Source organism: Hippoglossus hippoglossus, chromosome 24, assembly GCF_009819705.1.
Source record: "Hippoglossus hippoglossus isolate fHipHip1 chromosome 24, fHipHip1.pri, whole genome shotgun sequence".
Classification (NCBI taxonomy): Eukaryota; Metazoa; Chordata; class Actinopteri; order Pleuronectiformes; family Pleuronectidae; genus Hippoglossus; species Hippoglossus hippoglossus.
Genome location: NC_047174.1, coordinates 17,460,954 through 17,485,832, shown reverse-complemented (window position 1 = coordinate 17,485,832; position 24,879 = coordinate 17,460,954). Strand labels below are relative to the sequence as shown.

At 37.6% G+C, this 24,879-nt stretch overlaps 1 protein-coding gene across 1 annotated transcript in view; it reads left to right on the top strand.

Moving 5' to 3' along the window:
• Window positions 1-2,998: 2,998 nt before the first annotated feature.
• Window positions 2,999-24,879, top strand: part of LOC117758833 (uncharacterized threonine-rich GPI-anchored glycoprotein PJ4664.02-like) — a 41,082-nt gene continuing 19,201 nt past the window's right edge. The window contains exons 1-29 of the mRNA XM_034580799.1: window positions 2,999-3,259; window positions 6,590-6,693; window positions 6,800-6,851; window positions 7,617-7,769; window positions 7,850-8,014; window positions 8,504-8,656; window positions 11,388-11,552; window positions 11,817-11,966; window positions 12,725-12,895; window positions 13,121-13,165; window positions 13,260-13,400; window positions 14,602-14,772; window positions 15,001-15,045; window positions 15,140-15,280; window positions 16,468-16,638; window positions 16,865-16,909; window positions 17,004-17,144; window positions 18,351-18,521; window positions 18,748-18,792; window positions 18,887-19,027; window positions 20,244-20,414; window positions 20,641-20,685; window positions 20,780-20,920; window positions 22,127-22,297; window positions 22,524-22,568; window positions 22,663-22,803; window positions 24,014-24,184; window positions 24,411-24,455; window positions 24,550-24,690. Of these exons, the coding sequence (XP_034436690.1) occupies window positions 6,592-6,693; window positions 6,800-6,851; window positions 7,617-7,769; window positions 7,850-8,014; window positions 8,504-8,656; window positions 11,388-11,552; window positions 11,817-11,966; window positions 12,725-12,895; window positions 13,121-13,165; window positions 13,260-13,400; window positions 14,602-14,772; window positions 15,001-15,045; window positions 15,140-15,280; window positions 16,468-16,638; window positions 16,865-16,909; window positions 17,004-17,144; window positions 18,351-18,521; window positions 18,748-18,792; window positions 18,887-19,027; window positions 20,244-20,414; window positions 20,641-20,685; window positions 20,780-20,920; window positions 22,127-22,297; window positions 22,524-22,568; window positions 22,663-22,803; window positions 24,014-24,184; window positions 24,411-24,455; window positions 24,550-24,690 (3,439 nt within the window). The 5' untranslated portion in view covers window positions 2,999-3,259; window positions 6,590-6,591. The remainder of the gene's footprint in view (window positions 3,260-6,589; window positions 6,694-6,799; window positions 6,852-7,616; window positions 7,770-7,849; window positions 8,015-8,503; window positions 8,657-11,387; window positions 11,553-11,816; window positions 11,967-12,724; window positions 12,896-13,120; window positions 13,166-13,259; window positions 13,401-14,601; window positions 14,773-15,000; window positions 15,046-15,139; window positions 15,281-16,467; window positions 16,639-16,864; window positions 16,910-17,003; window positions 17,145-18,350; window positions 18,522-18,747; window positions 18,793-18,886; window positions 19,028-20,243; window positions 20,415-20,640; window positions 20,686-20,779; window positions 20,921-22,126; window positions 22,298-22,523; window positions 22,569-22,662; window positions 22,804-24,013; window positions 24,185-24,410; window positions 24,456-24,549; window positions 24,691-24,879) is intronic.

Below are 24,879 nucleotides of genomic sequence, written 5' to 3'. Positions count from 1 at the left end.
CAGTTAATAATGTAGATCGTGTGCATTTGAGAAAAGGATTCATTCAGCAAGTACATTTGCTTTCAATACTTAAAGTACTTACTTGCTATTCTCAAGTTGAAAATTAAGAATGTGGTACTTTTTTGTCTATTTATTTTTACTTTTCCTTCAGTAAAATGTTTAAGTACTTCATCTACCGCTGTTATCATGTAGGTTCCTATAGTATATTTTAAGAAAAATGCCACAATGATGTTAAGTTACAGGTATTATTAAATCTTAATAGGTTGTCTGAATATTGCAGATAATTCAAAGTTCAAGTTGAAACCATCCAGGCAATGTTTTGTTTGACCATTTGCATAGAAGAATCAAACTCAGCTCTCACAGTGGGGCCACCACCCTGACAGAAACCTGAGATGAATTGCTCTGGTTTAAATTATAGTTTTAAATTACACTGCTAACTGACTAAGCGAGACAAAAATGCATTTAAGAGGCAACAACTTCTTACGGCAGGTGCTGAGAAACCTGCAGAGCAAGTCCTCCAGCTCTTTACTTCCTGTTCTGTGTGATTGCAATTGTGCACAGCAGTTATGGAATCAGTTGCTGGGATTGAGCAAACACAGCACTGAATAAAGGGGAAAATAATATACACACTACTCCTAATATGAAGTACAAGCCAACATTTTTGTTCTTTCATTTTAGAAGCATTCAGAAAAAGAATCACATCAATTCACATCGTTGGTGAGTAATGTGCAATGTCGGAAACTGCCGTACTGGAAACAGAGAAGCTCTCACACTTCTCTCTGTTGCATTTTGCAGGACACAAAGAAAAAAACCACTGTTTCACGTTGTTCTCAAGATGGACTTTTAAAAGCATAGAAAGTGCAGAGTCAGCATCTAGACTGCCAAAATGAAGAAAAATAAATAAACGTTTTCTCGCAGGTACTATTTTTGTGGATTGAAGCCAGAGTCAAATATTGCAGAGTCATTTGACCTGGAGTGACTGTTGATTGTTATATTCCCATTGCAGACATAACCTGGATGAGAGAACCACGCAGCAGGAATTAGACCAGTCGTAGGCAAATTGTTTGGTCAAAGATGGACTTCCAGCTAAATGATTTGGCCCCTGACATATCCTCAACTCGAACTCAACCCCAACACCCTATGAACGTTGCTACAAATCTGGTCCATTGTCATTCAACTGACCAACAAAATGCATTGTTTGAATTACAATTGGCTCTGAGCTGATGATTGGGGACTTTCATAATTTTGAAGCATGAAACAAACTGTGATCTCCCAGGTAAAAGTCCCAGGTTTTTTGGCGACCCATCCAGTACAACCTCATCATTACACAGACACTAGCCTCAGCAAAAACGTTCTTTTAGGGAGGACAGTCTCAGATTCAGATAAACCCTCAAAGATGGTGACATCTAGACGTATGCAAGTGGTTTTTACTGAGCTGAGAAAAGATAATTGGGACTTTAGGAACTTTTTTTTCTTTAACAACATCAAACCAGTCTTTAAAATGAAACTGCATCTAAACTGGTGACATTTACAGCAAAGGACCAACAGGAGTTTCTCAATCCTGGTGGAGCCCTTCAGAGTTTGTCGTCAAACATCAAGGGATGGATATCCACAAGCAGGTCTGAGTCAACACTTCCTCCAAATGAATCCAAAGTATCAGGGCTTTGTGAGGAGTTTCGCTGCCATCCCACTTCTGTCTACACCAGTACAACCCTGTCTCCAAAAGATTACATGAATATGATACCATATTGTTTTCCAAGTTAGATTTTACCGACAATTACAAAGTTCCTGCCTGGACTTATACCAGACAAATTACAGTTCTTTTTTTTCACAATTGGTAACACCAGCCTGTTCTAAAGAATGGAAAACAGGAATGTCCTGTTTTCTTGTTCTGTGTTAAAGCTCTGGAGCTACTTCAGAATTATTCCTTGAAGTAAGAGAGGTTTCCTCCAACAGTTCTACAATATATCGTCACTTTTTATTGTTTGTATGCTGGACGATATGTTCAGAGATTTTTATCAACAGTCTATGGTGCAGAGTGAAGTTAGAAAACTTTGTGTTCATCCTACCTGGTTTATCTGCAATGACGATTTATCACTGTTCCCATGTGCGGTTTATAGATGAGTTTAAATTATTCACTGAACTGGGGTATTTTTTCATAAAATGCATGTCAGCTGTCTCAGAGGTCTGTTTATCAATCGATACAATCTTCAGACCCAAGTCCACAACTTTTCAAAATAAGAGCTGGCAGATGCTTTTTTCAACAATGAGTTCACGTTTTCAAACCTCACAACAGCCGTCAGATTCATTGCTGGCGATTAGCTCACTCGCTGCATATCGTCTCTGTCACGGTGCGATCTCGTGAAAGCTGATTTTCGAGCACACAAATTCCACCGAAGAGCATCAACTTTGCTTCTTCAGAAACTTGTCTTTTTCCTGATAGTTGCGCTGATGCTTATCAGTTATGACACTAAATATCTACGTGTCTGTTTCCTTTCACCCTGACTGTGACCTTACCACCATCCATCCGATAGGGAACAAAGGCTGTAGGTTCCCCTGTCTCCGTGCCTCACCAGTGTTAATGATTTTGTTGCTTGAATGCCAATTTCACAGTAAGTTAAGTGATAAAACTGTATGTAACCTGCTGCCTAATATTTTGAAAGAATAATGAAGCACACTGCTTTATTTCCACTTCATGCTGATGACCACTGAATGGAGTCACTTTTTGTGATTTCTTAGCAATATCTAAACAATTCCCAAATACCCTAATAAGACATAAATAATAATGGTGTGTTTCTTTATTTAGGCCTACAGCTCTACATACAGAGTGTATCTGCTACACCTGCAGCGGATTTATCTGGATTTAAATTTAGTTTCCACTGTGTTGAACACTGGATCACTGTCCTGTAACCTGTAAAGAAAAAACCTAAATACACTTATCTTTGATCATGTATTTACCGGTCAAGCAGTTTTCTTGTACATTTATTATCTTTGGTTCACACACATATACAGGTAAATACAGGTACAAAGACAAAAAATGCTGACATAATCCAACAAGGAAACTCCAAGAATGATTAAACCTGTTGAGCCACTGCAGCCCAGTCCGTCCCTTACTATATTTCAGGAAGTTTTTTCAGACACTCCGTAGTTCCTCTAGTTCAACATACGGGTTGGGCAGCCCCTAAGGTCTCTGTGTTTCTTCAACATTCAATCAGGAGGGAACGAGTGAAGTGGAAAGAGTGAGGAAACATAATCTATGGTAAGAGATTTATACATTTGCATGTTTTGCTTGGTGTTTCTCAGGAATTGTCTCACTGAGGGAGCAAGTTATTTAGAGGTTGACCTATTTTCTGAACGGACAGAAGTATTTTTTTTCTGCAGTGTTTTTTCAGCACAGCAAAGCTTCGTAAATGTTTGTTTATGAGTGTGTGAGATAATAGAAGCAACACTGAAAAGAATCTCTGACTAATAGTCAATCTGTTTGCTGGACTGATCTTGGTTAACTTAGACTGCACTGTGTTTGCTGATCAAAGACAATTATTCCATCACATTAACATAAATAAACAATGTATTTGTCAATAAGAATCATCTTGTACTCTATTTCTGATAGTTGGGATATAGTGCACTCACTATATTATTGTTCATCTGGCAGTCCAATGTTGTTATTAATTTTATTATTAAAAAAATTACAATCCTTTAAAGTTAATTTGTGCAAGAGCATGATGAAGTCAACCAATTGGTTCACTGACATTAAAATCTATCAATACTGACACCATTTCTACATATATTTGGAAAAACCTATTATCCACAATGACAGTTTAAGATAAGCTAGGATAAAAATTCAGTAACATACCTTAAGTGATTCAAGAACAGACCGGAGAAGAAGGTAGAGAGATCACAGATTAGGACTAAATGAGGAAGATATAAACAAGGAAGACATAAATAAGAAAGAAAGAATATATACATGTATATCTGAATGCCAGACGAACAGCGCATGTAGGCTCCTGGTGTTCGAGATTAAAAACATAGTAGATAATGTTTACATTAGAAATTGTATTTATGTACATAAATTTAAACATATATTTGATGAAACATAATGTCAAAACAATATACTCACAGTTATACACGCTCCTTCTTGAAAATTCGTAACAATAACATTGTCCCCCTGTTTTTGAGTATGTGTAGTGTTTATTAAAAATGGACTGCATTAGAGATGTTTCTCGGGTTTTTTCTGAACTATTTTAACTAAAGAGAGTGGGCTCAGAAGCAACCAAAGAGACTGTTGTACAACAATCATACAGAACAACTGACAGTCTGTTAGCAAGGGGGTGATTTAACAGAGGGGATTTCAGACGCAGCTTGTGTAGTTATAGCTCATCAGAGAACAAATTCAGATCTGCAGTTCTTTAAGATGACTAGTCAAAACTAACATGTACCATAAAACAATAGCAGCCAGTGAACTCCATATTTCCCTCGTCATTATACTGTACATGCACTGCTGTAGGGGTGGACTGGGACAACAAATCGGCCCCAGTGTTTGGTCCCAGAATAACAGTCATAATAATGAAAGTGTTGCTTATAAGTCCAGTAGCCTGTATATGCCCATAAGTAGGGAAGCAACACCCATATAGCTAATAATATGTATTACGGTATGAACTAAATCTTCAAATATCACCATGGCAGCCATTTTTCATGTAGTTAAAACCCACTTATTTTGGGGAAATGACTCCAATATTATAGAAAAGTTACGACATTATCATCTACCAATGATCACCTATTTTTGTATGAAAGGTTTAATATTTAATACATCCAAGCATTCTGTGACATATATACACTTCTGATATTTGTAACAAACCAAACAGCTTGAAAATGGGTTGAGTTTTAATCGTGGACAGACCTCCTGCCTTGCCAAAAGGCACGTCGGCCCACCAGGAAAGTGCCAGATGAAGTAGCATCACTATAAACTCTCATAAATAGCTAAATCAATTGGAAGGTTATTGTGACAAAATTGGCTAATGCTAATCAAACCATTTGAGTTTTTGATTTATCTAACACTGTGTGAAAGGAGACATTAAATAATACATTTACACAATGTCCGTGACAAGATAAAGCCATTTATTCCTCTGTTTCTATAAAAGCAATAAACCACGTCCCTTTGTAAAATGATGAAAGTAAGGCTGGAGGTGTTATGGTCAAGTGAGTGACGTCCAGGACGTCTTGAAGACGTTATGTCTGGACCTCAACAGACAGATATTCCTGTTCTCCAGACAAATCAGGCTTTTAGAACAAAGATTTATTGTGCTCGTGTGACAGTCGTTCCTTTGTTAAGTTGTGCACCTGTGAACCGACTGGTGTTCCCTCACACTAATAACTTATTGTCACCGGTGTCTGTGGTCAGCGGAGTCGCACATGATGTCTTTGTACCTCGCTGAAGTATCTCATTGTGGGTCGTATTTTAAGAACACAAGCACAGAAAGTGTATGTGCCACTAGAAGCACACACATGACACAAGTAGATGTACTCCCTTTAGAATACCTGTGCAAGTATCTTGGTGCATTTGTCCGTTTGTGAACATATGTGTGTCTTTTACATGATCAATCTTAGGCTGATGATTGAGCTGGGTTTTGATGACGCACACTGCCAGCACTATGGGAGCTTCTCTGTTTAATGCAGCTAAAGTTACCTTGAAGAGGACGAGCCGTTAAAGGTGTGTACACTGTGACATGTGTTTATTAGTGCTAAATTAAAAAGTTTATGCAAAAACTACTGGATGAATAACCTTAAAACTCGGTGGTGGGAGGATGTAATACGGGTCAAAAAAGAGCCTATGATATTTTGGTGTGGAGCCAAAGCAGGGGTTGGATACAGAGTTTTTTCTTATTTTGCTTTCTTTAACATTAAGAGATGTTTTTCAAAAAGTCCCATGATTCGGGGAATAATTCATGGAAGGTGTGGGGTCTAACTTGTGTCAGCTGTCCGTCTCTTACTGGTCCATTTGTTATGAGGAAGCATCAGCCGGCTCCCAGCAGCAGCTAGTGTGGTTAACCTCAGCACTCTGTATGTTACACTCCACGACACGGGGGGAATTAAATGTGATGTTACAGATGCAACAAATCAACACAGTTGGAATAATTGCCAGTCGAAGTCATTTAAGTGACACAACAAATTAATTTCAGTGATTACAAACACAAAAGTTGCACGATTCAACTTACAGTAGAAACACTGTAAGTTGGACTAGAACCGAACCACATCTTAGTGAATGAACTTCAGTGTCAGTCTATGTATTGTGTTTCCATGTGTTTCAAAGACTATGGTTTCAATCTGGCCCTGAACATGCCCACACGTTAAATGACAAGGCTTAAGGAGAGACAAGTGGCAATGTAATAAGATCATTATCCTGTTAAAGTATCTCAAGGTATTCATATTTGACCTACCCTTTCTTTGTTCAGTGGTTCATTAATAGGGGAGTTGTGACCATGTGGAAGTTCCCTGTCTACTCTCTGTAACAACAGGCTGTAAAACAATGAAGCAAGTCAAAGTGGATGGAAACACTGTGTAACCTCTTGATTTTTCTCTACCTTTCTTGAAGGAATGGCAATATCTAAGAACGGCTTCACCATCTGTGCCCTTCTCGTGACACTTGCTGTTTTTGAAACATGGGACTTCATTAAATTTCCATGTCTGGTTACGCCGGTAGGTCGGGGGTGTTTAGCAACTCAAAAGAAAATATGGGACTTGTGCTGTGATGAACACAAAGCTGTAATTTGAACCTGATGTCTTTTTATTTTTTTAACTTAAGGAACTTAACAAAGAAGAGCAACACCTACCTCACACTAGACAGAGAAGAACTGGTGAGTCCAATGAATTGGTGTTATGTTTCCTCAGATTTAGATGAGAATATTTAGCCCACTTTTATATCAGCCTGTTAAACTTGATGCTGCTGAGACTACCTTGGCCAAGTGTGGTCGCTGTGAGATTCCTGTGCTTACCAGCAGCGTTTACAGGAGGTGAATGCGTCAAGTCCAAAAAAGCACAAAGCCCCCTGCAAGACCTCAACTGTTTGTTTTCTTCATGTTGGTGATTGGAATTTAGAAGATACTTTTCTTGTTCATTCTTTAAACACAACAGCAGGGGCCCATCTTTGCAGACCCACACCCGCAAATCATTATCGAACCCTACCTGTCACACGTAATTATCTCTTAACATGAGACATGCCAACCACCCATCACACATAATTACCCACACAAAGTCACTCACTGGCATGTAGCTTCCTTGTTCTGGGAATTGTCGCCGCACCCTTTCTCCTGCATCTGTCAATGTGTTTACTCTGAAAATGTCTGTTCATTCATATGAGATGATTTAGATCTTAAAAATATTGCACACCCAGTTTCATTTCTTCAGAGAAACAAACACATTTTACCACAACCTACGTTTTGTTCATTTCTACGCATGCCCATACCTGTATGTTATAATTTATATATTTTTTACCCCTCACACAACTTTTGTAGTCTTTATTCGAACAAAGCCGGGGTCTGATTCCAGGCTTTATACTAATCCTAGTATCATTCTTCTCATTCAAATCTGTCCTCTTTCTTTTCAAACTTCAATCCTTGCAGTTCTAACAGGCCAGTGGAAATACACCATTGATGTCGTAGTCAATGCCTCTGATGCACAAACCTTTGAGCTGATTCGCTCGTCCTTGAATGCTACTGATCTTCCCGTACGAATCGATAACCAAACGGAGATCTCGGACATTAGTATCACAACCGGTGAGTGGAAACAACTCCATAACAAACATAAAGTCGAGGTTAACAGTATGTGATTCGAAAATCTTCTTCTCTTCTGACAGTGTGTTCGTCAACTGACTCTGGCTTCCAGTGCAGATGTGAGGAACAGTTTGCTTGGCCGTACAGCACCTGTGTCACATACGGTGCCTGTGAACGCACATGGAGCAGCATTTGTAAATGCATCAATGCTATTCCGCCCGGCAACCAGTCCTGTCAGCCGATATCAGGTAATCAAATCCTGATTTCTTTGTTAAATCCAGTAACAATGAATTCAGCATCATACTGGCAGTACTAATTACATAGAAATCCAGTTATTCCAGATTCCGGGACTTTGTAGAGCAGAACACAGACACACAACACATCAGCAAACACAATACACAAAAGTGTATCAGTTATCTGTGTTACATGGCATATAAATACATGTGACCAGTGGAATTTCTGGGACCTATGGAAATAATTTAGGCTTCATATATGTGCATGACTATAGATTTAACAATTGTCACATTCATATTTCCTTTTGAGGTTTGAGTTAGGTAATACTGCCATATACAACTCTGGTTGTGTATGGTACCACCTCCAAGCCAACACCCAGCACAAAATGTATGAAACGCAGTGTGCCTGATTTGATCAAAAAGGTGGTAAGTCCACTTTAAGATAATAATCACAGCAATGTTTTTACAAAGGAAGCCTTCTTTGCTTGTTTATTTCTTCTACAGCGCTGCTAACTCAGGTCGAGTACGACGTGGAGGTGGAGCTGAACGTGACAGATGTTGCGACAGTGGACTACCTCAGGAGCCTATTGAACAACAACAGCTTCTCCTTCGCCCTGGGTCCCATTGTGAATGTCACAAACATCGACATCACCACAGGTAAGAACGGAGCTCCCGCTGGTCTGAACACCATGGGAGCCTGTTTCATCAAATCAAGGCGCAGACTGCAAGGGTTCCATACATTTAATTTCCTTTTTTAGTCAGATGTGTGTTGTTATGGGATTGTTACGTATCTTTATTCTAAAGTGTGGGCAATTTCATTCATCAGCACCACACCTGGCATTCTATTGGTTGGGGAATTTTGACAGTCTTGTTTCAAGAAAAAAAAAGAGCAGACATTTCACATGTGCACAGAAAAAGCATGAATGTGAGGAGAAGAGCTGAAGCTGGAAGTCTAAGCACAAGCTGGGTATATTAGAGTGCAAGCGCAGGGTTTTGAGTGAAAGCATTACAAAATCTGAAAGTAAATTCAATAAAGCTGCTTTCAGACATGCACTGAACTCTGGAGGTGTAAGTGTGAATGCAAATGTCCGAGTGAGAGCCTTCACATTATCTATGGACTTTCTCTGCCTGGCCTCCTAATATAAAGTCTGCAGAAAGTCGTGAGAATCCGATGTGAGAGCACAGCAGGGGATCCTCCGCTGGATTTACAGAGAGCGAGTGGGGGGGGTTTGATGATGCTTCTTACGCGCGACACACGCAAAAGTGAAAAAAAGCAAAAAGAAAACAAATATCTCCCGGTGTATCATACACGTAGAAGACACCGAGGAAGATGTCGTGAGAGTTTGTGGTGATAAGAGCCGACACATGTGTCTGTGTGTTGTCAAGAAAATCATGTGATCTCCGCAGCGGAATTTATACGTCACTTTCTGCCCCTGCCTGAATAATGCAGAGGATTTGATGCTGTTGTGGACCCGTCTGTGTAGAGAACCTCCTGCTTCATTGTGCATGTGTGAAAAGCAAACTGCGCGTAAAGTCCCGACCCAATTCTTCGGACTTTATCCGCAGATCATGTCATGTCTGAAAACTGCTTCAGTCTTGCTCAGGAAAATCCACATTTGATTTTTCCCAATAAAAGGTGATATTACAGTTTTTTTGAAGAACGTCATCTCCATTGCCTTAATGAACCATGACATGTTTAGTGTGTAATGCTTCACCTATTAACTTTAGATATCTGGAGGAAAAGAGACAGCAGTTAAAACCTGCCCTCAGCTCTGCCGACCTCTGTCGCCAGGAAACTGGTCAACATCGTCTTTAAAGGTTCAGCGAAGGATTTAATGAGCCGATTTAAACCAACTGAATACACCTCGCCTCACTCCCAAGTGGTCTGCAGGTTACATAAATAGTGAAAGGTTCCCTTTAGAGCCAGTCTTTTGTTTGTCTGCTCTGACCTACTGTAGAGACATGGCAGACTCCGTGGAAGAGGATACGCTCTTTATGTAGATATAAACTCATTATAAGGTCATAGAAACACAATGTTTTTAATGGTTTTATGTGATTTAACACTAATAAAAAATTAATTCTGAATATTCCACTGCTGCCAATAGATATCTTTAAATCAGGGGTGGGGAACCTCCAGCCTGGCCGTATACGGCCCATGAACCAACTTAATACAACGAGTGGTCCAAATAATACAATAAAATGACTCATGACACTTAACTTCTTCTGGGTAAAAACAAACAAACACTAACATGTCCTTCGGGGTTGCCCGTGCAGGTTGTGTGCCTGTCAGGTCACACTCAGGGTGAAGGAAAAACATGTAGTTGTCTCATCATTGACAAGCATTGTGGCGACTATAGAGCTGAATGTTGGATTTTCCATGAGAAATTGGCACAATGTTTTTGGTCAAACCCGGAAGAAGAGATCACAGCACATATGATAACTGAGAAAGAGAAAAATGTGTGAACAATGTTCGTCCGTCATCTGCAGGGAAACTTCTGTTGGTGAAATAAAATCTGTGTTTTCAATTTGTATGTTGAGTGGAATGAGACAGGATGTTCAACCATGGCATCATGTTATGCTGAATATTACAAACTCTTCCTTATAAGCTGGGAATTTCCCTGCCTCTCACAGGTATGCTGTACTTTAACCTTTACTTTAACAAAATAAGAAACGGATAATAGATCAATTAGGGACTAATCTCTGAACACCATGTCTAATCTACTTTACTTAAATAAAATACACAAAGGAAGTTGCATGACAACTATTTCGAAAGTTATGTTTGAATCAATGGAATGATTTCAGAGTTAACGGCAGCAAAGAGCTGATCTCCTGTTCAGACCTGGTATAACATCTGTCTTGGGTGTTCCAATCACAAGTGAACCACAAAATGACAGTGCAATCTGTTACCACATATACATTCACACTTTTATTTGTTCAGGCTCTGTGGTCCTGCACACACCATTTCCAAAATGGTCCAGACATTGCAGACAAATCGTTGTTCTGAATAACAACAGCTACAAACCTTATTCAATTAGCTTTAAAGCCTGAATGTCATTACTTGAACCTCAGTGAATGTTTTGGTGAAAAAACACCAAAGCTGAAGTGTCCGTGCCAACAGAATACAAAATATGTCCTTATCGCCACTGTGTGTCAACAGAAAAGCCCTGTTGGGTTTCACAGGTGAGTGAAGGTAAACACACAAGCACTAGTTCAACAATGAAAAAATCCTTCAGTTTCAGGCCTGCTCAGTGACTGCAGTGACCCCAAACAGGACTATTACTGACTCATTTTAATCATAATACTCAACCAAGTCCACATTGTATATTTAGAATAGGTTGCAAAGCTATCTGACTTCAATATTTTTTCTCTTTTGCTTTTGTGTGTTTAGTTTGTTACCTAAATGGCAGCAACTTCCAGTGCAGATGTGAGGACCAGTACGTCTGGTCGTCTACGGACTGTGCTACATACGGAGCCTGTGATGAGATCACTAATGACACGTGCAGTTGTATCAACAGTATTCCATCCAATGGGCAGTACTGCCAGCCAAAGACAGGTGAACTTTAAATGCTTATTCTGTGCTTATTTAATGTGCACTTTTACATTTTAACATCATCTTGATGTTTTTATTCTGAATCAAACACTTTTGCCATATTTTTGTTTTTGTTTCTTGGCAGAGTAGATGCTACTCGATGAAATCAGATCATTTGATCAAGAATCATGTTTACTTATGACCCATTTGATTAGAGCTTACATGTTTTTTCTTTTACCATGAAGAAGCTAACTTAAGTTTCCCATATCGCTCTGTTATCTTCTGTAGCTCCTCCAGTTGTTTATACATACCACATTTCTGTTGAGTTGAACATCTCAGATGTTGGACTAATAAATCCACTGAGGACCACTCTGAGCAACATCAGTTACCCCATCAGCATCAACCAAATGCAAATCTCCGATGTCAACATTTCTACAGGTAGGAAAAACATCTGCACACACATTCTTGTTGCAGTTGTTTCTAAAATGTCATGCTCTGAATATAACTTTATTTTGTATGTATTTGTATAGCACTCATCTAAACAAGGTAACAAAGTGCTTCACAAAAATCCATGGCAAAAAATGAATGAACTAAAATAAATGTTATTTAATTCAGTTCAATTTTAAGCACCAAATCATAACATCAAGACCGTAAAATGTAAAGATATAACCCGACAGTTCCTACATGGTCACAAAATGCTAAGCCCCTCATACCCACACTTTGTTCTTTAAAAAGTCTGATCTATGTTTGTTTGTCCAGTTTGCTTTGTTTAATAAAAACTAATTAAAATTGTAGCAAACATTTAGTGTTAATAATATCTACCTGTTAAAACGATTTAAATGTTGTTGGGAATTGTCCGTTAGCCTATGGTCATTCACTTTGGGCCATATTCATTGTTCTCATTGAAGCAACGCTAAGGTAGCAGAAAACAAATCAATGTTCCATGCTCATATATCAGGGAAGACTGAACATATATGTGTGTTCTCCCACTTTCATACATAATGTTAATTATTTATTGTTTGTCTTGGTACCACAGTTGGTAGCAAGATTCCTGAGAGCAGCTCAGATACAAAAGTAGGGCAAGTAGTTAAAAAGATAAACCCTTTTTTTAATTGCAGTCTTAATGTGATATAATTAGTTATATATATAGTTTCGAATTTTTTTTATCTCGAGTAAATGTTCTTTTTTTATCTCAGTTTGCTCTCTGAGCAGCAGTGGTTACCAGTGCAGATGTGAGGATCAGTATCGTTGGTCATGTGACCAGTGTTTCATGTATGGATCCTGTGACAACATCACCTCCAACACATGTGGATGCATCAATGCCATCCCTGCTGATGGACAGCAATGTCAGCCTGTTGACCAATACAGTAAGCAGCTCTATCAAGTTGTTTTATAAGACAAATGATCAAATAAACTCTTATTTTGGCTACAACCTTTTTTAGGAGTAATTATTATTTGTTTCACGTCTTTTTAATGTTTACATTATAATCTTGAATGTCATAATTTTTCTCATGTATTACAAGATGAACACAGATGCTTATGGCTACATTTGAACTTATTCAGTTGTAACTTTTCTCTCTCTTTTTCCAAAGACTTTACATTTTGTCCAGTTACGACGACCACTCCATCACCAACAAGTAAGACTGAGGAGGCAACACACAACAGAAACATAATATGAAAACCACAGTACAGATCAGAAGTGATTCACGTTTCTTTTTTCTGTGTCTGCAGCTTCTCCAGTTCTCTATGAATATGTTATTACAATTGAGCTGAACACCACAGACGTTACAGTGATAGACCGACTGGGAAACATCAGCTACCCAGTCAGCGTCAGCAACAACACAAAAGTCTCTGGCATGAACATCTCTACAGGTAACAATTACACCTTAGTCACTGGTTTAGTGTGAACACATTCTGCCACTTTACAGTGAATGTGGAAAAGTTACTACACCTTGAATTCATAGTTGTGCTTCCAATATCTCTTCAGCTCAAATAAAAGAACTTTATAGTTTAAGACTTATTTGACCCTTTATTAATCTCAGAATTTGTCATGTAATAAGATCCATGATAAGGTTATGAGGACAATTACAGCCATCGTCATTCACTGCAATCAGTTTTAGCACATTTCTGGTATCAGTGTGTAGAATTTACTGACATCTAGTGGTGAAGTTTCATGTTGCAGCTGAAAACACCCTCCCCTTCCAAACATGAAAGAGAACCTGTGTAAGCCTTCAGTTGTCATAAAAACTCAAAAGGTGTTTAGTTTGTCCACTTTGGGCTACTGTAAAAAACATGGCAGCCTCTGTAGAGAGGACCAGCTCCCAATGTTAATATATAATGTATTTAAGTATAAAGGGTTCAATCTAGTGTAAAACCAACAACTGGTCAAATTTAGATGAAAACACTAGTGAAAACATCAATAGGATTATTTTGTATTTAATTTCTGCCATTAGATCCCTTTCACCTAAATCTTACTCACTGAGCCTTTAATATAAAGAGAACTAACTTCAAAATGCACCAGCTTCTAATCATCAAACTCAATGTTTCCCATTATGCATAATGTAAGTGGCAGCTCCAAACACATGTTTTCTTTAGATTTAAACAACCTAATCTCATTCATGCTGTAGCTTTACCTGCGTTTACAGACGGGTCCTACCAGTACATGTGAACTCAGGGGGACGTGTATCTGTCAGGACTGTTCAGCATTATCTGATGACCTTGTGTGTGTCCAATTTGTTTTGAAACTTTGCATAGTTCTAAAATCTCAGTCCAGATTTTTAAGATATTGGCTATTTAGAAATGAAAGTTTTTTCTCCATGTGTACACTACTAACTGATCTAAATCCTGGTAGACATATAGGATAAATGGTGCAGTAGACAAATGAGTCCTGATTTATTTTTATTTGTAAGATTTAGCACAAAGTCATTTATTTTCTAAATCTTGTAAATTCAACGGAGTTTCAAAACTTGGCACCATTTCATGTTGTCAATGTGTTTAAATAAATGCTACGTCTTGGAAATGGGTTAAATATTCACATTATTTACATGATTTTCATTATATTTTCTGTCTCCAGTTTGCTCTCTGAGCAGCAGTGGTTACCAGTGCAGATGTGAGGATCAGTATCGTTGGTCATGTGACCAGTGTTTCATGTATGGATCCTGTGACAACATCACCTCCAACACATGTGGATGCATCAATGCCATCCCTGCTGATGGACAGCAATGTCAGCCTGTTGACCAATACAGTAAGCAGCTCTATCAAATAGTTTTATAAGACCAATGATCAAATATACTCTGATTTTGGCTACAACCTTTTTTATGAGTAATTATTATTTGTTTCACGTCTTTTTAACATTTACAGTAAAAAATTCAAATGATCTTAATCTTTTCCCATGTATTACAAGGTGAACACAGATGCTTATGGCTACATTTGAACTTATTCAGTTGTCACTTTTCTTTCTCTTTTTCCAAAGACTTTACATTTTGTCCAGTTACGACGACCACTCCATCACCAACAAGTAAGACTGAGGAGGCAACACACAACAGAAACATTATATGAAAACCACAGTACAGATCAGAAGTGATTCACGTTTCTTTTTTCTGTGTCTGCAGCTTCTCCAGTTCTCTATGAATATGTTATTACAATTGAGCTGAACACCACAGACGTTACAGTGATAGACCGACTGGGAAACATCAGCTACCCAGTCAGCGTCAGCAACAACACAAAAGTCTCTGGCATGAACATCTCTACAGGTAACAATTACACCTTAGTCACTGGTTTAGTGTGAACACATTCTGCCACTTTACAGGGAATGTGGAAAAGTTACTACACCTTGAATTCATAGTTGTGCTTCCAATATCTCTTCAGCTCAAATAAAAGAACTTTATAGTTTAAGACTTATTTGACCCTTTATTAATCTCAGAATTTGTCATGTAATAAGATCCATGATAACGTTATGAGGACAATTACAGCCATCGTAATTCACTGCAATCAGTTTTAGCACATTTCTGGTATCAGTGTGTAGAATTTACTGACATCTAGTGGTAAAGTTTCATGTTGCAGCTGAAAACACCCTCCCCTTCCAAACATGAAAGAGAACCTGTGTCATAAAAACTCAAAAGGTGTTTAGTTTGTCCACTTTGGGCTACTGTAAAAAACATGGCAGCCTCTGTAGAGAGGACCAGCTCCCAATGTTAATATATAATGTATTTAAGTATAAAGGGTTCAGTCTAGTGTAAAACCAACAACTGGTCAAATTTAGATGAAAACACTAGTGAAAACATCAATAGGATTATTTTGTATTTAATTTCTGCCATTAGATCCCTTTCACCTAAATCTTACTCACTGAGCCTTTAATATAAAGATAACTAACTTGAAAATGCACCAGCTTCTAATCATCAAACTCAATGTTTTCCATTATGCATAATGTAAGTGGCAGCTCCAAACACATGTTTTCTTTAGATTTAAACAACCTAATCTCATTCATGCTGTAGCTTTACCTGCGTTTACAGACGGGTCCTACCAGTACATGTGAACTCAGGGGGACGTGTATCTGTCAGGACTGTTCAGCATTATCTGATGACCTTGTGTGTGTCCAATTTGTTTTGAAACTTTGCATAGTTGTAAAATCTCAGTCCCGATTTTTAAGATATTGGCTATTTAGAAATGAAAGTTTTTTCTCCATGTGTACACTACTAACTGATCTAAATCCTGGTAGACATATAGGATAAATGGTGCATTAGACAAATGAGTCCTGATTTATTTTTATTTGTAAGATTTAGCACAAAGTCATTTATTTTCTATATCTTGTAAATTCAACGGAGTTTCAAAACTTGGCACCATTTCATGTTGTCAATGTGTTTAAATAAATGCTACGTCTTGGAAATGGGTTAAATATTCACATTATTTACATGATTTTCATTATATTTTCTGTCTCCAGTTTGCTCTCTGAGCAGCAGTGGTTACCAGTGCAGATGTGAGGATCAGTATCGTTGGTCATGTGACCAGTGTTTCATGTATGGATCCTGTGACAACATCACCTCCAACACATGTGGATGCATCAATGCCATCCCTGCTGATGGACAGCAATGTCAGCCTGTTGACCAATACAGTAAGCAGCTCTATCAAATAGTTTTATAAGACAAATGATCAAATAAACTCTTATTTTGGCTACAACCTTTTTTATGAGTAATTATTATTTGTTTCACGTCTTTTTAACATTTACAGTAAAATTCAAATGATCTTAATCTGTTCCCATGTATTACAAGATGAACACAGATGCTTATGGCTACATTTGAACTTATTCAGTTGTAACTTTTCTTTCTCTTTTTCCAAAGACTTTACATTTTGTCCAGTTACGACGACCACTCCATCACCAACAAGTAAGACTGAGGAGGCAACACACAACAGAAACATAATATGAAAACCACAGTACAGATCAGAAGTGATTCATGTTTCTTTTTTCTGTGTCTGCAGCTTCTCCAGTTCTCTATGAATATGTTATTACAATTGAGCTGAACACCACAGACGTTACAGTGATAGACCGACTGGGAAACATCAGCTACCCAGTCAGCGTCAGCAACAACACAAAAGTCTCTGGCATGAACATCTCTACAGGTAACAATTACACCTTAGTCACTGGTTTAGTGTGAACACATTCTGCCACTTTACAGTGAATGTGGAAAAGTTACTACACCTTGAATTCATAGCTGTGCTTCCAATATCTCTTCAGCTCAAATAAAAGAACTTTATAGTTTAAGACTTATTTGACCCTTTATTAATCTCAGAATTTGTCATGTAATAAGATCCATGATAAGGTTATGAGGACAATTACAGCCATCGTCATTCACTGCAATCAGTTTTAGCACATAGCATTTCTGGTATCAGTGTGTAGAATTTACTGACATCTAGTGGTGAAGTTTCATGTTGCAGCTGAAAACACCCTCCCCTTCCAAACATGAAAGAGAACCTGTGTAAGCCTTCAGTTGTCATAAAAACTCAAAAGGTGTTTAGTTTGTCCACTTTGGGCTACTGTAAAAAACATGGCAGCCTCTGTAGAGAGGACCAGCTCCCAATGTTAATATATAATGTATTTAAGTATAAAGGGTTCATTCTAGTGTAAAACCAACAACTGGTCAAATTTAGATGAAAACACTAGTGAAAACATCAATAGGATTATTTTGTATTTAATTTTTGCCATTAGATCCCTTTCACCTAAATCTTACTCACTGAGCCTTTAATATAAAGAGAACTAACTTGAAAATGCACCAGCTTCTAATCATCAAACTCAATGTTTTCCATTATGCATAATGTAAGTGGCAGCTCCAAACACATGTTTTCTTTAGATTTAAACAACCTAATCTCATTCATGCTGTAGCTTTACCTGCGTTTACAGACGGGTCCTACCAGTACATGTGAACTCAGGGGGACGTGTATCTGTCAGGACTGTTCAGCATTATCTGATGACCTTGTGTGTGTCCAATTTGTTTTGAAACTTTGCATAGTTGTAAAATCTCAGTCCAGATATTTAAGATATTGGCTATTTAGAAATGAAAGTTTTTTCTCCATGTGTACACTACTAACTGATCTAAATCCTGGTAGACATATAGGATAAATGGTGCATTAGACAAATGAGTCCTGATTTATTTTTATTTGTAAGATTTAGCACAAAGTCATTTATTTTCTAAATCTTGTAAATTCAACGGAGTTTCAAAACTTGGCACCATTTCATGTTGTCAATGTGTTTAAATAAATGCTACGTCTTGGAAATGGGTTAAATATTCACATTATTTACATGATTTTCATTATATTTTCTGTCTCCAGTTTGCTCTCTGAGCAGCAGTGGTTACCAGTGCAGATGTGAGGATCAGTATCGTTGGTCATGTGACCAGTGTTTCATGTATGGATCCTGTGACAACATCACCTCCAACACATGTGGATGCATCAATGCCATCCCTGCTGATGGACAGCAATGTCAGCCTGTTGACCAATACAGTAAGCAGCTCTATCAAATAGTTTTATAAGACCAATGATCAAATATACTCTGATTTTGGCTACAACCTTTTTTATGAGTAATTATTATTTGTTTCACGTCTTTTTAACATTTACAGTAAAATTCAAATGATCTTAATCTGTTCCCATGTATTACAATATGAACACAGATGCTTATGGCTACATTTGAACTTATTCAGTTGTAACTTTTCTTTCTCTTTTTCCAAAGACTTCACATTTTGTCCAGTTACGACGACCACTCCATCACCAACAAGTAAGACTGAGGAGGCAACACACAACAGAAACATAACATGAAAACCACAGTACAGATCAGAAGTGATTCACGTTTCTTTTTTCTGTGTCTGCAGCTTCTCCAGTTCTCTATGAATATGTTATTACAATTGAGCTGAACACCACAGACGTTACAGTGATAGACCGACTGGGAAACATCAGCTACCCAGTCAGCGTCAGCAACAACACAAAAGTCTCTGGCATGAACATCTCTACAGGTAACAATTACACCTCAGTCACTGGTTTAGTGTGAACACATTCTGCCACTTTACAGTGAATGTGGAAAAGTTACTACACCTTGAATTCATAGTTGTGCTTCCAATATCTCTTCAGCTCAAATAAAAGAACTTTATAGTTTAAGACTTATTTGACCCTTTATTAATCTCAGAATTTGTCATGTAATAAGATCCATGATAAGGTTATGAGGACAATTACAGCCATCGTCATTCACTGCAATCAGTTTTAGCACATAGCATTTCTGGTATCAGTGTGTAGAATTTACTGACATCTAGTGGTGAAGTTTCATGTTGCAGCTGAAAACACCTCACCTCACCCTCCCCTTCCAAACATGAAAGAGAACCTGTGTAAGCCTTCAGTTGTCATAAAAACTCAAAAGGTGTTTAGTTTGTCCACTTTGGGCTACTGTAAAAAACATGGCAGCCTCTGTAGAGAGGACCAGCTCCCAATGTTAATATATAATGTATTTAAGTATAAAGGGTTCATTCTAGTGTAAAACCAACAACTGGTCAAATTTAGATGAAAACACTAGTGAAAACATCAATAGGATTATTTTGTATTTAATTTCTGCCATTAGATCCCTTTCACCTAAATCTTACTCACTGAGCCTTTAATATAAAGAGAACTAACTTGAAAATGCACCAGCTTCTAATCATCAAACTCAATGTTTCCCATTATGCATAATGTAAGTGGCAGCTCCAAACACATGTTTTCTTTAGATTTAAACAACCTAATCTCATTCATGCTGTAGCTTTACCTGCGTTTACAGACGGGTCCTACCAGTACATGTGAACTCAGGGGGACGTGTATCTGTCAGGACTGTTCAGCATTATCTGATGACCTTGTGTGTGTCCAATTTGTTTTGAAACTTTGCATAGTTCTAAAATCTCAGTCCAGATATTTAAGATATTGGCTATTTAGAAATGAAAGTTTTTTCTCCATGTGTACACTACTAACTGATCTAAATCCTGGTAGACATATAGGATAAATGGTGCATTAGACAAATGAGTCCTGATTTATTTTTATTTGTAAGATTTAGCACAAAGTCATTTATTTTCTAAATCTTGTAAATTCAACGGAGTTTCAAAACTTGGCACCATTTCATGTTGTCAATGTGTTTAAATAAATGCTACGTCTTGGAAATGGGTTAAATATTCACATTATTTACATGATTTTCATTATATTTTCTGTCTCCAGTTTGCTCTCTGAGCAGCAGTGGTTACCAGTGCAGATGTGAGGATCAGTATCGTTGGTCATGTGACCAGTGTTTCATGTATGGATCCTGTGACAACATCACCTCCAACACATGTGGATGCATCAATGCCATCCCTGCTGATGGACAGCAATGTCAGCCTGTTGACCAATACAGTAAGCAGCTCTATCAAATAGTTTTATAAGACCAATGATCAAATGTACTCTGATTTTGGCTACAACCTTTTTTATGAGTAATTATTATTTGTTTCACGTCTTTTTAACATTTACAGTAAAATTCAAATGATCTTAATCTTTTCCCATGTATTACAAGGTGAACACAGATGCTTATGGCTACATTTGAACTTATTCAGTTGTAACTTTTCTTTCTCTTTTTCCAAAGACTTTACATTTTGTCCAGTTACGACGACCACTCCATCACCAACAAGTAAGACTGAGGAGGCAACACACAACAGAAACATAATATGAAAACCACAGTACAGATCAGAAGTGATTCATGTTTCTTTTTTCTGTGTCTGCAGCTTCTCCAGTTCTCTATGAATATGTTATTACAATTGAGCTGAACACCACAGACGTTACAGTGATAGACCGACTGGGAAACATCAGCTACCCAGTCAGCGTCAGCAACAACACAAAAGTCTCTGGCATGAACATCTCTACAGGTAACAATTACACCTTAGTCACTGGTTTAGTGTGAACACATTCTGCCACTTTACAGGGAATGTGGAAAAGTTACTACACCTTGAATTCATAGCTGTGCTTCCAATATCTCTTCAGCTCAAATAAAAGAACTTTATAGTTTAAGACTTATTTGACCCTTTATTAATCTCAGAATTTGTCATGTAATAAGATCCATGATAAGGTTATGAGGACAATTACAGCCATCGTCATTCACTGCAATCAGTTTTAGCACATAGCATTTCTGGTATCAGTGTGTAGAATTTACTGACATCTAGTGGTGAAGTTTCATGTTGCAGCTGAAAACACCCTCCCCTTCCAAACATGAAAGAGAACCTGTGTAAGCCTTCAGTTGTCATAAAAACTCAAAAGGTGTTTAGTTTGTCCACTTTGGGCTACTGTAAAAAACATGGCAGCCTCTGTAGAGAGGACCAGCTCCCAATGTTAATATATAATGTATTTAAGTATAAAGGGTTCATTCTAGTGTAAAACCAACAACTGGTCAAATTTAGATGAAAACACTAGTGAAAACATCAATAGGATTATTTTGTATTTAATTTCTGCCATTAGATCCCTTTCACCTAAATCTTACTCACTGAGCCTTTAATATAAAGAGAACTAACTTGAAAATGCACCAGCTTCTAATCATCAAACTCAATGTTTCCCATTATGCATAATGTAAGTGGCAGCTCCAAACACATGTTTTCTTTAGATTTAAACAACCTAATCTCATTCATGCTGTAGCTTTACCTGCGTTTACAGACGGGTACTACCAGTACATGTGAACTCAGGGGGACGTGTATCTGTCAGGACTGTTCAGCATTATCTGATGACCTTGTGTGTGTCCAATTTGTTTTGAAACTTTGCATAGTTCTAAAATCTCAGTCCAGATATTTAAGATATTGGCTATTTAGAAATGAAAGTTTTTTCTCCATGTGTACACTACTAACTGATCTAAATCCTGGTAGACATATAGGATAAATGGTGCATTAGACAAATGAGTCCTGATTTATTTTTACTTGTAAGATTTAGCACAAAGTCATTTATTTTCTAAATCTTGTAAATTCAACGGAGTTTCAAAACTTGGCACCATTTCATGTTGTCAATGTGTTTAAATAAATGCTACGTCTTGGAAATGGGTTAAATATTCACATTATTTACATGATTTTCATTATATTTTCTGTCTCCAGTTTGCTCTCTGAGCAGCAGTGGTTACCAGTGCAGATGTGAGGATCAGTATCGTTGGTCATGTGACCAGTGTTTCATGTATGGATCCTGTGACAACATCACCTCCAACACATGTGGATGCATCAATGCCATCCCTGCTGATGGACAGCAATGTCAGCCTGTTGACCAATACAGTAAGAAGCTCTATCAAATTGTTTTATAAGACCAATGATCAAATGTACTCTGATTTTGGCTACAACCTTTTTTATGAGTAATTATTATTTGTTTCACGTCTTTTTAACATTTACAGTAAAATTCAAATGATCTTAATCTTTTCCCATGTATTACAAGGTGAACACAGATGCTTATGGCTACATTTGAACTTATTCAGTTGTAACTTTTCTTTCTCTTTTTCCAAAGACTTTACATTTTGTCCAGTTACGACGACCACTCCATCACCAACAAGTAAGACTGAGGAGGCAACACACAACAGAAACATTATATGAAAACCACAGTACAGATCAGAAGTGATTCACGTTTCTTTTTTCTGTGTCTGCAGCTTCTCCAGTTCTCTATGAATATGTTATTACAATTGAGCTGAACACCACAGACGTTACAGTGATAGACCGACTGGGAAACATCAGCTACCCAGTCAGCGTCAGCAACAACACAAAAGTCTCTGGCATGAACATCTCTACAGGTAACAATTACACCTTAGTCACTGGTTTAGTGTGAACACATTCTGCCAATTACAGTGAATGTGGAAAAGTTACTACACCTTGAATTCATAGTTGTGCTTCCAATATCTCTTCAGCTCAAATAAAAGAACTTTATAGTTTAAGACTTATTTGACCCTTTATTAATCTCAGAATTTGTCATGTAATAAGATCCATGATAAGGTTATGAGGACAATTACAGCCATCGTCATTCACTGCAATCAGTTTTAGCACATTTCTGGTATCAGTGTGTAGAATTTACTGACATCTAGTGGTGAAGTTTCATGTTGCAGCTGAAAACACCTCACCTCACCCTCCCCTTCCAAACATGAAAGAGAACCTGTGTAAGCCTTCAGTTGTCATAAAAACTCAAAAGGTGTTTAGTTTGTCCACTTTGGGCTACTGTAAAAAACATGGCAGCCTCTGTAGAGAGGACCAGCTCCCAATGTTAATATATAATGTATTTAAGTATAAAGGGTTCATTCTAGTGTAAAACCAACAACTGGTCAAATTTAGATGAAAACACTAGTGAAAACATCAATAGGATTATTTTGTATTTAATTTCTGCCATAAGATCCCTTTCACCTAAATCTTACTCACTGAGCCTTTAATATAAAGAGAACTAACTTGAAAATGCACCAGCTTCTAATCATCAAACTCAATGTTTTCCATTATGCATAATGTAAGTGGCAGCTCCAAACACATGTTTTCTTTAGATTTAAACAACCTAATCTCATTCATGCTGTAGCTTTACCTGCGTTTACAGACGGGTCCTACCAGTACATGTGAACTCAGGGGGACGTGTATCTGTCAGGACTGTTCAGCATTATCTGATGACCTTGTGTGTGTCCAATTTGTTTTGAAACTTTGCATAGTTCTAAAATCTCAGTCCAGATATTTAAGATATTGGCTATTTAGAAATGAAAGTTTTTTCTCCATGTGTACACTACTAACTGATCTAAATCCTGGTAGACATATAGGATAAATGGTGCATTAGACAAATGAGTCCTGATTTATTTTTATTTGTAAGATTTAGCACAAAGTCATTTATTTTCTAAATCTTGTAAATTCAACGGAGTTTCAAAACTTGGCACCATTTCATGTTGTCAATGTGTTTAAATAAATGCTACGTCTTGGAAATGGGTTAAATATTCACATTATTTACATGATTTTCATTATATTTTCTGTCTCCAGTTTGCTCTCTGAGCAGCAGTGGTTACCAGTGCAGATGTGAGGATCAGTATCGTTGGTCATGTGACCAGTGTTTCATGTATGGATCCTGTGACAACATCACCTCCAACACATGTGGATGCATCAATGCCATCCCTGCTGATGGACAGCAATGTCAGCCTGTTGACCAATACAGTAAGCAGCTCTATCAAATAGTTTTATAAGACCAATGATCAAATACACTCTGATTTTGGCTACAACCTTTGTTATGAGTAATTATTATTTGTTTCACGTCTTTTTAACATTTACAGTAAAATTCAAATGATCTTAATCTTTTCTCATGTATTACAAGGTGAACACAGATGCTTATGGCTACATTTGAACTTATTCAGTTGTAACTTTTCTTTCTCTTTTTCCAAAGACTTTACATTTTGTCCAGTTACGACGACCACTCCATCACCAACAAGTAAGACTGAGGAGGCAACACACAACAGAAACATTATATGAAAACCACAGTACAGATCAGAAGTGATTCATGTTTCTTTTTTCTGTGTCTGCAGCTTCTCCAGTTCTCTATGAATATGTTATTACAATTGAGCTGAACACCACAGACGTTACAGTGATAGACCGACTGGGAAACATCAGCTACCCAGTCAGCGTCAGCAACAACACAAAAGTCTCTGGCATGAACATCTCTACAGGTAACAATTACACCTTAGTCACTGGTTTAGTGTGAACACATTCTGCCACTTTACAGGGAATGTGGAAAAGTTACTACACCTTGAATTCATAGTTGTGCTTCCAATATCTCTTCAGCTCAAATAAAAGAACTTTATAGTTTAAGACTTATTTGACCCTTTATTAATCTCAGAATTTGTCATGTAATAAGA